This window comes from Camelina sativa, chromosome 18 (assembly GCF_000633955.1).
Source record: "Camelina sativa cultivar DH55 chromosome 18, Cs, whole genome shotgun sequence".
In the NCBI taxonomy this organism is placed as follows: Eukaryota; Viridiplantae; Streptophyta; class Magnoliopsida; order Brassicales; family Brassicaceae; genus Camelina; species Camelina sativa.
Genome location: NC_025702.1, coordinates 3,240,467 through 3,254,399, shown reverse-complemented (window position 1 = coordinate 3,254,399; position 13,933 = coordinate 3,240,467). Strand labels below are relative to the sequence as shown.

Here is a 13,933-nt window from a genome sequence, read left to right as displayed (position 1 = left end):
GTTTTTTTTTTCTTTTACTTTTTTGTCACTGTGGTGAAAAAGATTAAGACGGTGCAAATTTTAGGTCGGTTCCATGATAAGTAAATCGTTCTTTTATTTTCTTTCCAATTTTTTGAAAGATTTTGTTGGGTACATTTATGTGAAATTTGGTACATTTTGGTTAATTCAGTTTGTTTGGAATTTTGGTTAATAGGAATATAATAGGATAAAATTAGGTATATATTTTTGGTTAGATTAGACAAAGAAATAAGACTGATCGGTATGATGCATCTGAACCAAGACTTGTCGATTTTAGCTCAAAACCGAAATCAAACAAATTAGCCAAACTTGAGCTTGGTTTAGTCTAATCCAAATATAGAAACCAAAGCAAATTGGGTGGACCATGTATTTCTTCCGGGTACTTTTATATAACATCAGTCTTACCCAAACTTTGGTCTTTTTACTAATTCGACCAAAAATGGATGTTTTAAATTTGTTGCTGTACATAATTAAAGTTTGAAATATGTTTTATATACACAAAATCTTGTAATTGAAATATGTATATCCCCTATTTAATATTTTGAAATAAATATAACTTGAAATTTTTTATAAATAGTTTTAAAAAATTCCTCCACCTAGTATATACATGAAGATGGTTAGTGTCGGTTTACTGTTACCAATCGAATATTAGCCACCACTACGGTAAAAGGAAAAATGCCAAAAAAATCTGAAGTTATTTTTATTTGAACGTTTAATACCCAATTGTTTTGGATTAGAATAAAAATACACCAAATAATAAAAACATGTCATTTAAAACCCAAAATAATTAGTATTGTTATTTTCATACCTACGATTTTTCAACAAAATCAAAATTCCAATTTTACCCTGATTATCTAATTAATTATTTATTTTTAATATAAAATTTTCGGTTTTCTGTTAACCATATCAAATCGAGAATTATCACTGGTTCTCTACTTCTTTATCTCTTCTTCCTCTTCCGTAAACTATGGCTTGGCTCAGTTCAGTCTAATCCAAACGCCGACGGACACACGTTCCAAATCTAATCATACTATAATTTCGCTTTAATCCTTCATGTAACCATATCCTTCTAAATTGTTCCTGAAACTTTCGAAATGTTATCCAAACTCCACTTTTAAAAAACTTATAAATAACATTTTAGGACTGAACCTGCTTTTAGTGACGACCTAAAACTCTTCACCCCGACGGCGCCGCCGCCTTCAGCTTTCGCCGGGGATGGATTCATCAGTAGAAGCTGTGGAGAAGATCTTGAATTACAGTTTCACGAACAAGAATCTTCTCAAGGAAGCGACAACGCAAACCTCTCCTGATTGCGTGGGCTTATCTCCTTTATTCAAGCGTCTTGAGTTCCTCGGCGATTCGGTTCTTGAGGTCGCCTTGTCGAATCACATTCACCTCACCTACCCTACTTCCACTTCCACATTCTGGGAGGTGCATAGCCTGCGACCTCCAAATGTTAGTAACGAGAAATTCGCTCGTGTCGCCCTCAATCACAACCTCTACCAACTCCTTAAACGTGACGTTCCTTTTCCTTCGTTAGAGGAAGAGGTACTTAAATCATCTCTTTCGTTATTGAATTGTCAGTTAAAAATGTGATTTTTGAATCATTAGAAACTTTTTTTCTTAAAGAGTTATTGAATGGTTGATTTGAAAACATGTTCTTATCAGTTAAGTGTGTCTATATATACTTAGGTTAAAGAGTTCACAGAGGCTGTGAGAAAAGAAGATGGTCCTGTTCCGTATGGTGGAGTGGTGAAAGCACCAAAAATTCTTGCTGACATTGTAGAGTCAATAGCTGGAGCTCTTTATGTTGATGTGAATTTTGATTTGCAAAGATTTTGGGAGGTACAGTACGTGTCTACTTGATTTTCGTTGTTTCTTATTCTTGTGCTATAACGGATCTCAGGTTAAAAGGGAATTTTTGCAGATCTTCAGGGGTTTTTTGGAGCCAATATTTACACTTGATGATATAAAGGAGCAACCTGAGGAAACATATCTTGCGCTTTCTCGTTTGGGTGATCAACATGGCAAGCGAATAGACTTCAGGTATTACGAACAAGAAAGAAGAGGATTTATTGTTGAGGTATATCTTGATGATGAGTTTATAGCAGCTTCGAGGTTTGTTAAAAGTAAAGAGCGAGCCAAGCTGCTCGCTGCTATCGAAGCGTTACAGAAGTTGTCAGAGCGTATGCCCACTGAAAAGATCAATAGTGATGATAAACTAGACTTCGAAAATGAAGATGTGAAACGAAAGCTGTTTGAGATTTGCTCGTCTGAAAAGCTCCAGTTACAGACTCGATCATCTTCTTCGCCCACTGCCTCTGAGAACCCTTTAGCCAATGAAATGACACAAGCAGAAATGGTTATTGATGAGGATAGTCCACATGTTGACCATGAAGATTCGAAAGGGGAGTTTTTTGAGATTTGCTCTAGTAGAAAGCTTCAGATTCATACTGAATTATCTTTGTTGCCCACTGCCTCGGTGAACCCGTTAACCTATGAAATAACAACAAAACAAATGGTTGTTGATAAGGATAGTCTACATGATGTACCCAAAGATGTGAAAGGGAAGTTGATTCATATCTGCGCCACCAATAAGTGGCCAAGGCCAGTTTTCAGGTATATCTTATTCCTACATTTTTCGTTTATTTATTCTCTAATTACTACTTACTGCTTAACAAGGACCACGATCCAAAGTCAAACTAATATCATTGAATAGTCTAGAATCTTTATAATCTCAAAGAAGGATAATGAGTAGAGAAATCGCATATATGCTCTTAAAAACTATAATCATAAGATGGCTATTTTTTTTTACGTTAAATGCTTGAATAAGCATGAAGTTGCCGTATTAATTTCTTTTTTGTTTCCAGTGTGGATGAGGAACAACGCCCAGAAAATAAGCAGTATGTTTGCTCAGTTAAGATTGAGATCCCAGCTATAGAGAGTACCTTTCACATGAAGGGAGATGCAAAATTATCGAAAAAGGAGGCAGAAAGATCCTCAGCCTACCACATGATAGGTGCCTTGAAATCTTCTCTAATGAGTCTTGTCATACGTAATCTGCGAATGCTGGAAAGTTTAGAATTGAAGAAGAGTCCATCTCTCTTTGGCTCAGAGATGGGTTCTGATTTAGTGGAAGCAGTGGAGAAGATCTTGAATTACTGTTTTGTGAACAAGAATCTTCTGAAAGAAGCGCTAACGCACGGTGATTATTCACCTTTATTCAAACGGCTTACGTTCGTTGGCGAGCCCGCTCTTTCTCTCGCCTTCACGAATTACATGTACCTCATGTACCCTAAGCTCGAACTGAAGGATCTGAATCTGTTGCAAGAAGCGAATACATGTAATGACAGATACGCTCGTGTGGCCGTAAAAAAGGGCATCTACCAATTCTTTATACAAAATGCTATGTCGTCCAAAAAAGAAGAGTCAGAAAGAAAGGTAAATAAAAAAATGTCTTGTTAATTGAGAACACCTCTCTCCTTAATGATATACTCACCACTTTTGGTATCATCTCTTAGATTATAAAGATTAAAGAGTTCATAGAGTTGATGGGCAAAGAAGATGATTCTGATCCAGATCCATACAGATTTGTGAAAGCCCCAAGATATCTCGCTAGTCTTGTAAATGTTGTAGCTGGAGCTGTTTATATTGATGTGGATTATAATGTACAAAGACTCTGGGAGGTCTGTTGTGCTTTCTCACTAGATTTTGTTTCTAATTCTGTGTTATATGATTCTGGATTTCTTAGGAAAGGAATGATATTTGCAGATCGTCAGGGGTCTTTTTGAGCCAATATATACACCGGATGATTTGAGGCGGCAAGCTCATCCACTTCTTACGCTTTTGTGTTTTGGTGAAAAACACGGCAAGCGAATCGAGTTCAGGTATGTTGAAAAGGGCGAGGCAATCAATGCTCAGGTATATATTGATGATGAATTTATTGCTCGTGGTGGGGACTCTCATAAGAATAGAGCTGATGCAAAGATGCAGGCTGCTAAGGCAGCGTTACAGAAGTTGTCAGAAACTATGCCCATTGAAATGGTTATGAAGTACATTGAATATGAAGATGCAAAAGAGAAGTTGATTGAGATTTGCAACAAGAGGAAATGGCCAAACCCGATTTACGACAGGTATATCTTATTTCTCATTTTGTCTTTTGCTTTTAACCACAAAGTTTTATTTTCGAAGTCAAATTGATTCCACCTTTGAGTAGTCTAGACTCTAGAGTCTTGTAATCTCAGGAAGCAGAATACATTCGCTCCATAGTTAAATTATCTTACAATCTAAGGGTAGTAAAAACGTGTATATCCTACATAAGATAAATGTGAGTTTGATAATTTTACTGTGTGTGCCTCAATAAGCACGAATGCGCCGTCTTAACTTGAAAACCATTTGGTTACTGTGTTCAAATCTTTTCAGTGTTGAGAGCTCTGAGGAGGGATATGTTTATTCAGCTAAGATTGAGACTCCAACTAAAGACGGTACCTTATGCATCGAGGGCAATAGAAAAAGACGGAGAAAGGTAGCAGAAAACTCATCAGCCTCCAACATGATAAGAGCCTTGGAATCTCCTCTAACGAGTCTTGTCATAAGTAAGATGAAAATGCAAAAAAAATTAGAGAAGGAGAAGAGGAAACTGGAAATGCAGGAAAGTTTAGATGAGAAGTATCCGCAAATGAAGGAAATTTTAGATAAGAAGAAGAATCCGCAAATGCAGAAAAGTTTAGATGAGAAGAAGAGTCTGCAAACACGGGAAAAATTAGATGATAACAATAATTCGCAAAGGCAGGTAAGCTTAGATGAAAACAAGAATTCGCAAACACAGGAAAGTGTAGATGAGAAGAAGAATCCGCAGATGCAAGAAAGTTTAGATGAGAACAAGACTCAGCCTTCAAAGAAGAGGAAGAGAAGACGATGAAAGAGTGGTTTAAGTTTTTGGTATGTTTGTTTGAAACAACTCACAAAAGCTTGTTACATCTCTCTTCTATAGTGTAATAATTCCTCTATTCACACACTTTTGTCATCTGTGTATTTCACTTTGTATGCAATCGTTCATCAATTTGTCACAAATCGATTTTGTTTATCGTAGCCGCAGCCACCTCTGATTTCGTTTAGCATTTCGTCTGTTCCATATCTTGTGGTCTCTTCTTTCTGTATTGGAGATGGTTAGAGAAAAAGCACAATTGGAGAATTTGTATATTCTTCTTTCGCCATTGTAGTAGTTAACGTTACAAAGGTCAGGGTTCTAAATTCTCAAAAAGTAAAGCTAAGTGTTTAAATTCATGTTTTTAGTAAAAAAGTCCAGGTTTATTTGACCAATTTGCCCCTTATACATATTTAGTGACCTAATTCTCTTCTTCTCCGAAGCTTTTCGCCGGAGATGGATGATGCAGTGGAAGCAGTGGAGAAGATCTTGAACTACAGTTTCGTGAACAAGACTCTTCTCAAGGCAGCCTTACCTCAAACGTTCCCTGAAGATTGTGCTGAAGAATCATCTATTCTAAACAACCGGCTTGAGCTTCTCGGCGACTCCGTTCTCGAGGTCGCCTTCACTAATTACATCTACCACGCTTACCCTAATCTCAAACTCAATGAGTTGCGTGACTTGCGAATTGCAAATGTAAGTAAAGAGAAGCTCGCTCGTGCCGCCGTCAAACACAACCTCCACCGATACGCCATACACGAGAAATGTTCTACTACAGGTGAAAAGGTAAACTATCATCTGAATCATATGTGCGAAGAGAGTGTTGAGATATTTGAATGTTCTTTAGTATTAAGTGGTTTAATTTTTTTTTTTTTTTGAAGTTTATTGAGGCAGTGAGCAGAGAAGGTGATCATGTTCTGTATAATGAATTGGTGAAAGCACCAAAAGGGTTTGCTAATCTTGTAGAGTCAATAGCTGGAGCTGTTTATATTGATGTAAATTATGATGTACAAAGACTTTGGGAGGTTTGTTTCTGGTTGTGGTTGTTCTTCACTAGATTTGTGTTTCTAATTCTATGTTTATTAAAAAAGAGAGGACAATTTTGCAGATCTTCAGGGGACTTTTGGAGCCAATATATACACCGGATGATTTACGGCTGCAACTTAAACCATCATCTCTTGCACTTTTTCGTTTAGCTGATGAACACGGCAAGCGAATCGATTTCAGGTATTGGAAAGATGTCGGCAGAGACAAACATGTTGCTGAGGTATATCTTGATGATAGATTTATAGCTGCTGGGCGTGCTAAAAATATACATATTGCGAAAGTGCTTGCTGCTGCGGGAGTGTTACAGAAGCTGTCAGATTGTCTTCCCATAGGCAACATTATTGATGAGGATAATCCCTTAACCGAGGAAATGACAGAAGAAGAAATAGTTTTTGATGAGGATAGTCCACATGTAGAACCTGAAGATGGGAAAGGGATGTCGTTTGAGATTTGCTCCACTGATAATCTCCAATTACAGACTGAGTTGTCTTCTTTTCCTTCCACCTTTGAGAACCCTTTAACCGATGAAATGGAAAAAGAACAAATGTTTATTGATGAGGATAGTCCACATGATGAACCTGACGACGCGAAAGGGAAGTTGTTTGAGATTTGTGCCAATAATAAGTGGCCGGATCCGATTTTCAGGTATATCTTATTTCTAGGGAACATTTTTCTTTGATTTGGCTGTTTTATTTTTCTGTGTACTACTTACTAACAAGGACCATGGGTTCCTCAAAAATCTGTGGGTAGAGAAATAACATAAATGCTCTTAAAATATATGTAAGATCAATGTGAACGAGTATGGCTATTTTTTACTTTATGAGCCTCAATAAGCACTAATGTGCTGTATTAACTTTAAGTGCTTTGTTACTGTGTTTAACTCGTTGCAGTGTTGAAGAAGAAAGCGGGATAAAAAATGAGCAGAGATTTGTTTGTTCAGTTAAGATTGAGATCCCAACTATAGAAGGTTCTTTTCACATGAAGGGAGATGTAAAACCAACGAAAAAGCTAGCAGAAAATTCCTCAGCGAATCACATGATAAAAGCCTTGGAATCTTCTATGATGAGTCTTGTCATAAGTAATCTGCAAATGCCGAAAAGTCTAGATGAGAACAAGAAGAATCTGCAAATGCAAGAAACTTCAGATGAACACAAGAATCTGCGTTTAAAGAAGAGGAGAACTACTTATGAAATGACACCAAATGAAATGGGTACTGGTGAGGATAGTCTAGGTCTTGAACCTGAAGATGTGAAAGGGCAGTCGATTGAGATTTGCTCCACGGATAAGCTCCAGACACAGACTGGATCATCTTCTTTTCTAACCGCCTCTAAGAACCCCTTAAGCGATGAAATGACAGAAGAACAAATAGTTATGGATGAGGATAGTCCACATGTTGAACCTGCGGATGTGAAAGGGAAGTCGTTTAAGATTTGCTCTACTAAAAAGCTCCAGCAACAGACTGGATCTTCTTCTTTGCCTACTGCTGCTGAGAACCCGTCAACCTCTGATATGACAACAAAACAAATGGTTGGTGATAAGGATAGTCTACATGTTGAACCCGAAGATGTGAAAGGGAAGTTGTATGAGATTTGCGCAAATAATAATTGGCCGAACCCGGTTTTCAGGTATATTTTTTTTCCAGCGTTTATCTTTGCTTTAGCAGGAATCTTTCTTTTCTAATTACTACTTACTGCTTAATAAGGACCATTATCCAAACTCAAACTAATATCTTTGAGTAGTGTAGAGTCTTATAATCTCAAAGAAGGATAATGTGTTTGGTAATTCGTGGTTAAAATTCTTTCAATCTTGGGTAGAGAAATCACTGTTTTTACTTTGTGTGCCTCAATAGGCGCAAGTATGCTGTATTAACCTTACAACATTTTTTTACTGTGTTTAACTCTTTCTAGTGTTGAAGAAGAAAGAGGGCCAGAAAATGAGCAGAAATTCGTCTGTTCAGTTAAGATTGAGATCCCAACTATAGAAGGTTCCTTTCACATGAAGGGAGATGTAAAACCAACGAAAAAGCTAGCAGAAGTTTCATCAGCGGATCACATGATAAGAGCCTTGGAATCTTCTATGATGAGTCTTGTTATATGTAATCTGCAAATGCCGAATAGTTTAGATGAGAAGAAGAAGAATCTGCAAATTCAAGAAAGTTTAGATGAAAGCAAGAGTCTGCATTCAAAGAAGAGGAGAACTACTTATGAAATGACACCAAATAAAATGGTTACTTGTGAGGATAGTCTAGATGTTGAACTTGAAGATGTGAAAGGGAAGTCAACTGAGATTTGCTCCACGAAGAAGCTCCAGACACAGACTGGATCATCTTCTTTTCAAACCACCTCTGGGAACCCCCTAAGCGATGATATGACAGACGAACAAATAGTTATTGATGAGGATAGTCCACATGTTGAACCTGAGGATGTGAAAGGGAATTCGTTTGAGATTTGGTCCACCGAAAAGCTCCAGTTACAGACTGAATCATCTTCTTTGTCTGCCGCATCTGAGAACCCTTTAACCAATGAAAAGAAACAAGAACAAATGGTTACTGATAAGGATAGTTCACATGTTGAACCTGACAACGCAAAAGGGAAGTTGTTTGAGATTTGTGACAAGAAAAAGTGGCCGAGGCCGATTTTCAGGTATATCTTATTCCTACATTTTCTTTCATTAAGTAGGAAATTTTGTTTTCTATGTACTACTTACTGCTCAACAAGGACCATGATCCAGAGTCATATTAATATCTTCGTGTAGTCTAGAGTCTTATAATCTCAAAGAAGGAGAGTTCCTTTGCTAATCCATAGTGAAACGTGTACCATCTAGGGTAGAGAAATCACATGTATGCTATAAAAAAACTATACATGCTTTTTTGTTTTTACTTGCCTTAATAAGCACTAGTATGCTGTACTAACTTAAAAACTTTTTTGTTACTGTGTTTAACTCTTTTCAGCTTTGAAGTAGAAAGAGGGCCAAAAAATGAGCAGAAAATTGTTTGTTCAGTTCAGATTGAGATCCCAACAATAAAAGGTACCTTTTTCATAAAGGGAGATGCAAAATCAAAGAAAAAACAAGCAGAAAACTCAGCAGCTTACCACATGAGAAGAGCCATAAGTAATCTGCAAATGCCAGAAACAATTAATAAGAAGAAGAAATCATCTCTCTTTTGCTCAAAGATGGATTCTGATTCAGTGGAAGCAGTGGAGAAGATCTTGAATTACATTTTCAAGAACAAGGATCTTCTGACTGAAGCGCTATCGCAAACCTCTTCTCAATTCAAACGGCTTATGTTTGTCGGCGAGGCAGCTCTAGAACTCGCCTTCACGAATCACATCTACCTCATGTACCCTAAGTTTGGAGCCAGGGAGATGAGTCTGTTGCGAATCGCAAATACAAGAAACAAAAATTACGCCCGCGTTGCCGTCAAACACAACATTTACCAATTCTTCATAAGCAAACTCAAGTTAGATGAAAAGGTTACTCACCATTTCTTGTGGTTACCAACTCCACATTATGTTTGCTTGGTTGACAACAACACTTTTTGGTGTCATCTTTTAGATTAAAGTGTTCTCAGAGGTGGAGGGCAAAGAGAATGGCCCAGTTCCTCAATCGGCGAAACCCCCAAAAGTAGTCTCTGACCTCGTCGATTCTGTAGCTGGAGCTGTTTTCATTGATATGAATTTTGATGTTAAAAGACTCTGGGAGGTACGTTGTGTTCTCCACTAGATTTGTGTTTCTAATTCTATGTTATATGATTCTCAACTTTTTAAAATAAAAGGAGCAAAAATTTGCAGATCTTCAGGGGTCTTTTCGAGCCACTATATACATTGGAGAATTTGCGGCTGAGACCTCAACCACTTCGTACCCTTTTTTGTATGGGTGATAAGGAAAATGGAAACAGGACTACTAGCGCTCACATAGATCTTGATGATGAATTTATAGCTCGTGGGAAAAATGAAAAGACTAGAGATGCAGCGAAGATGAATGCTGCTAAGGAAGCATTACAGAAGTTATCAGAAAGTATGCCCGTTGAAATAGTTATGGAGGAGGATAGACTAGACATTGAAATTGAAGATGCAAAAGACAAGTTGATTGAGATTTGCAACAAGAGAAAGTGGCCGAACCCGGTTTACAGGTATATCTTAGTATGAAAGTTGTGATGTCATCTAATCTATTGTTTTGCTTTGTTGAGGTCGGTTATTTTTGCTGTGTGTGCAGCACGCTGAAACCCTTTTTTGTTTTACTGTGTTTAGTGTTGAGAACTATGAAAGACCTGGGGGATTTGTTTGTTCAGCTATGATTGAGACTACAACTGAAGAAGGTACGTTATACGCCAAGGGAGATAGAAGAAGACGGAGAGAGACAGCAGAGAACTCCTCAGCCACACACTTGTTAAGAGCCTTGGAATATTCTCTGAAGGACGATTTGTAATGTTAGATATGTACTTTTGAGCCACCATTAGCTTAGATATGTACTTTTGAGCCTTGTAATCGTCTTATGTGAGAGAAGAAGAGGCTCGGCCTAGTTTCAGCCAACATGTTACATGTTTTGTTGTTTTGATTCAATAAGTAGACATCTAATAAACCAAACCTAGGCTTCAAGTATCTCCCCCGGAGATTTAAAATAAGTAAATTACTTTGTTGTTTTGATTCTTTAAACAGCTACTTAGTTTAGATGAGAAGAAGAAGAATCTTCTAATGCAGGAGGAAAGTTGAGATGAAAACAAGAATCTGCATTCAAAGAAGAGGAGAACTGTTTAAGTTTTTTTTGGGGGTAAATTCTCGTTCTTCACAGTTTACAAATGCTTATTACATCTGTTTATATAGTGTGCAATGAGAGAGAGTCTCTAGATTCCAAAAATAGTTCCTCCATTCTCACACTTTTGTCATTCTGTGTCTAACATCGTATGCGCTCGATCTGTCTTTTTAGTTTTTATATTATTCATACACACGAGGTTAGTTAAACGATGTTAGTTAAAGAATTTGGGCAATTAGTCGAGAGAGACAATCGCAGGATATAATGTGGCGCTCTTTTAACAGTAACAAAAACATGTATGTGCGTACTATTAAAATCGTCTTGCGCACGCTGAGTTACAAATAAAAAAGTATATTATCTACAATAATAATAATAAAAAAAATCAAACTAATTTTACTTTTAAAGTTTTAATATATATATATATATATATATATATTATATTCTATTAATCTATGGTATATAGATTAATAAGAAAAGAACAATTCCCAAACGAACAAACTTTAAATTTCCAAGAAAAACGTTTACTAGTAAATAATTTTAATTTTGCAACCTAATAAGTAATAAGTAATGATTCTATTAATTAGGGTATCCACCAAGCCTCCCTTGTTAAACAAGTTTAAACCAATATTAGTGGGTGGGATTTCTTACTCTAATCTATATATAATAATCTTCTACCAGTAACCCTAATTATACGCGAGTGGCTCATACTCATTGGATTGCCAAAAACCCTATGGTGCGGTTAGATGTGGTTGGTGAAGGACAAACCGAAGCCAATCTGGTTCGATTTTAGCTCTCTCTCTCTCGTTTTGTTGCTTGGTCTGTACATGCTTATGGTTCGTTTGATTCGAAATTGGCTTTTGATTTGTCGTATCCTGTAATGAGTTTTTGTTTCGCTTTTGTTGTTGATACGCTTGAAATTGTAGACTTGTTGTCTTTTAAAAAAAAAAAAAAAAACTGAAACAGAGACAAAAACACTCAAATCTGAGTTTCCTCCTTACATTAATTGTTGTGATCCTCGCAGGTAAAAAACCTTCTTCTCTTTTGTTGATTTGTATTGGAGTATATACCATAACGCATTACCGGTTTATCTGCTCTGTTATAACAAGCTCCGCAAGTGTAGTGTCTATATCTCTAACTACTTGTAGATACTACTAGATTTATATGTAATCACAAACTCTCAATAAGAAATATACAGAAATTCTTTCACGCATCTGGTTCTCTTCAATTTGTTTAGCAGCTATCACATGCCCTCTCTGCTTATGCTCGTTTGCTTCGAAATTTGTGGCTTTTTGATTTCTCCTCGTTCCCTGTAATGAGTTTTGTTTCACTTTTGTTCCTACCCTTGAAATCTTAGACTCTTTTTATAGATTGAATCTTAGTTTATTCCTTAAATGTTGTGATCTTCAATTGAATTGCAGGTCATAATATGTTTCTTCTCTCTGTTTCTTTGATTAGATATCATTATCAATTTAGAAGAAGAACTTGGATATCGAGAGTGTTTGTTTAGACAGAGAGCATAATAGAAGTAAACTACTTCATTGTTCGATCTCTTCTTTTGCTTGCTACTACTAATTAAGAGTTCATTTAGTTGGGTTTTGGCACCAAAATGTGCATCAGTCAACACTTGTTTTGAGGAAGGATGGATCTATAACAAAAGTTAACAATACCCTTGTTGAATTGTCTTGTCATTCGTTTGTCTTCAAAAGCTTTTGAGCCTTTCAATTTGTAGCTCAGAACTTCAACCTGACTGACTCTTGTTTATCCTTCTTAGTCTTGATAGCTTTTGTTTGTATTCTTGTAGGAGGAATAGGATGCTCTTCTTGCACTTGCAGTAATCAGTACTCTGATGGATATTTCAAATGATTTATCTTTTATTTGTTCTAAAATGGACAGGTGTACTACGGCGGTGGTTCCTTTGAGAGATCGTTTAAGAGTACTCGGCAAAGGAAACTTTATCTGACACGTCTGCTGATGAACCAATTCATTGCGGTGAAAGAATTGATCAATGATTTCACATTTGCGCATCCCGAGTTGTCTGCAAAGGAGACTTGTTCATCTGGCAGTGCAAGAAGAAGAACCTCTCCTTGGATGATGATGATGAATGAGACTGTCATGGAGCACAAACAACAACACTCTGCTGTCCCTAAAACAACACTTGAAGAGGAGCTAGCCGAGCGAAAAAAGAGTCTTCGACTTAGAGAATTGGCCTTGCTACAGACTGTGCTAGAACTACGAATCAAAAAGAAAAATTTTAAAATGTAATACAGATATTATTAGATCATATGCATTTAAGGAAGATTATGTTTTGAAAACAAACAGAAAGCTTAATGTCTCTCTCCTTCCATTATTATGGAGTTTAGTCTTGACGACCCAGATACAGAAGACAGTAAAGCCTGATTACGTCGTTCACTTGTATCTCCCTTTCTTCCACTTCTTCCAGTTGTCTCATCGCTTCTTCCAGTTGTCTCATCGCTTCTCTCCCTCGTCTCTCTTCTTCATACCCTTCTCTAAGTTCTCTCGCTGACTCTGCAATACTCACCACCTCTTCCATAAGTCCTTGTGCTGATCTGAGATATTCCTCTGCCTTTGCCATAGTCGTCCCTTCTAGGCTTGTTGTCTCGCTGCATGTAAATTGAATATGAGCAAGAATCATTTCAAAAAGAACAAGTAAGAGATGGGGGTAGTAACCTAATCCTCATTTTTCTGACATCTTCCAAGTGGTTTTGAAAATCATCATTAAACGGGATCATTGCTTGCAAGTGTTGTTCGTATTCTCTCATACTTTCGTTTGTTTTTCTCTCTGTTTCACAGATCCGCAGTAGGAGAGCTCTTTTTCTTGATTCAGTCACACAATCTCTTGGCCTTATCAAAAACACACATCATAACAAAAAGAGACACTAGAAGACTCCAGGCGACTAGAATGTATCCAGAATTCCTAATCTCATCGCGATTCTCAATTCCTAATCCCGATCTAGGCAAACAAGTCTCGGCCACAATCACCGGAAGATTCTCGTGGCCTGTGGCGGCCATAAAGCCAAAAACAACATCAGTCGAGCAGTTGGATCGGAACAAATCGATGGGACAAAGAGTGATTAGTAAAGATGAGTTGGTTTCTTCGAGAAATTGCAAAATCGGGACCACTTCCCCTCTGTTCAATTGCTCCGCCGCCGACGAGCGGGTGATGTCAGA

At 37.2% G+C, this 13,933-nt stretch overlaps 3 protein-coding genes across 3 annotated transcripts; all 3 read left to right on the top strand.

The window, feature by feature from the left end:
• On the top strand, window positions 1,157-5,104 carry LOC104760418 (ribonuclease 3-like protein 3). Its single transcript, XM_010483339.2, has 7 exons — window positions 1,157-1,566; window positions 1,711-1,863; window positions 1,946-2,637; window positions 2,889-3,459; window positions 3,540-3,704; window positions 3,790-4,151; window positions 4,441-5,104. The coding sequence occupies exons 1-7, from the start codon at window positions 1,234-1,236 to the stop codon at window positions 4,937-4,939; spliced, it is 2,775 nt and encodes a 924-aa protein (XP_010481641.1). The 5' UTR covers window positions 1,157-1,233; the 3' UTR covers window positions 4,940-5,104.
• Window positions 5,366-10,593, top strand: LOC104760417 (ribonuclease 3-like protein 3). The gene is made up of 9 exons (XM_010483338.2): window positions 5,366-5,731; window positions 5,827-5,970; window positions 6,054-6,637; window positions 6,883-7,617; window positions 7,900-8,634; window positions 8,943-9,465; window positions 9,548-9,694; window positions 9,784-10,124; window positions 10,243-10,593. The coding sequence occupies exons 1-9, from the start codon at window positions 5,402-5,404 to the stop codon at window positions 10,418-10,420; spliced, it is 3,717 nt and encodes a 1,238-aa protein (XP_010481640.1). The 5' UTR covers window positions 5,366-5,401; the 3' UTR covers window positions 10,421-10,593.
• On the top strand, window positions 11,414-13,153 carry LOC104760416. Its single transcript, XM_010483337.2, has 2 exons — window positions 11,414-11,522; window positions 12,638-13,153. Exons 1-2 carry the CDS (start codon window positions 11,475-11,477, stop codon window positions 13,004-13,006), a joined length of 417 nt encoding a protein of 138 aa, XP_010481639.1. The 5' UTR covers window positions 11,414-11,474; the 3' UTR covers window positions 13,007-13,153.

What these genes read in the sequence shown, in the direction of transcription:
- LOC104760418 (XM_010483339.2), top strand. Translation starts at nt 1,234, where the DNA reads ATGGATTCATCAGTAGAAGCTGTGGAGAAGATCTTGAATTACAGTTTC. An exon ending in TTCCTTCGTTAGAGGAAGAG is followed by an intron (nt 1,567 to 1,710) that starts GTACTTAAATCA and finishes ATATATACTTAG; the next exon opens with GTTAAAGAGTTCACAGAGGC. An exon ending in ATTTGCAAAGATTTTGGGAG is followed by an intron (nt 1,864 to 1,945) that starts GTACAGTACGTG and finishes GAATTTTTGCAG; the next exon opens with ATCTTCAGGGGTTTTTTGGA.
- LOC104760417 (XM_010483338.2), top strand. Translation starts at nt 5,402, where the DNA reads ATGGATGATGCAGTGGAAGCAGTGGAGAAGATCTTGAACTACAGTTTC. An exon ending in TGGCCGGATCCGATTTTCAG is followed by an intron (nt 6,638 to 6,882) that starts GTATATCTTATT and finishes AACTCGTTGCAG; the next exon opens with TGTTGAAGAAGAAAGCGGGA. An exon ending in AACTCAAGTTAGATGAAAAG is followed by an intron (nt 9,466 to 9,547) that starts GTTACTCACCAT and finishes GTCATCTTTTAG; the next exon opens with ATTAAAGTGTTCTCAGAGGT.
- LOC104760416 (XM_010483337.2), top strand. Translation starts at nt 11,475, where the DNA reads ATGGTGCGGTTAGATGTGGTTGGTGAAGGACAAACCGAAGCCAATCTG. An exon ending in GACAAACCGAAGCCAATCTG is followed by an intron (nt 11,523 to 12,637) that starts GTTCGATTTTAG and finishes TAAAATGGACAG; the next exon opens with GTGTACTACGGCGGTGGTTC.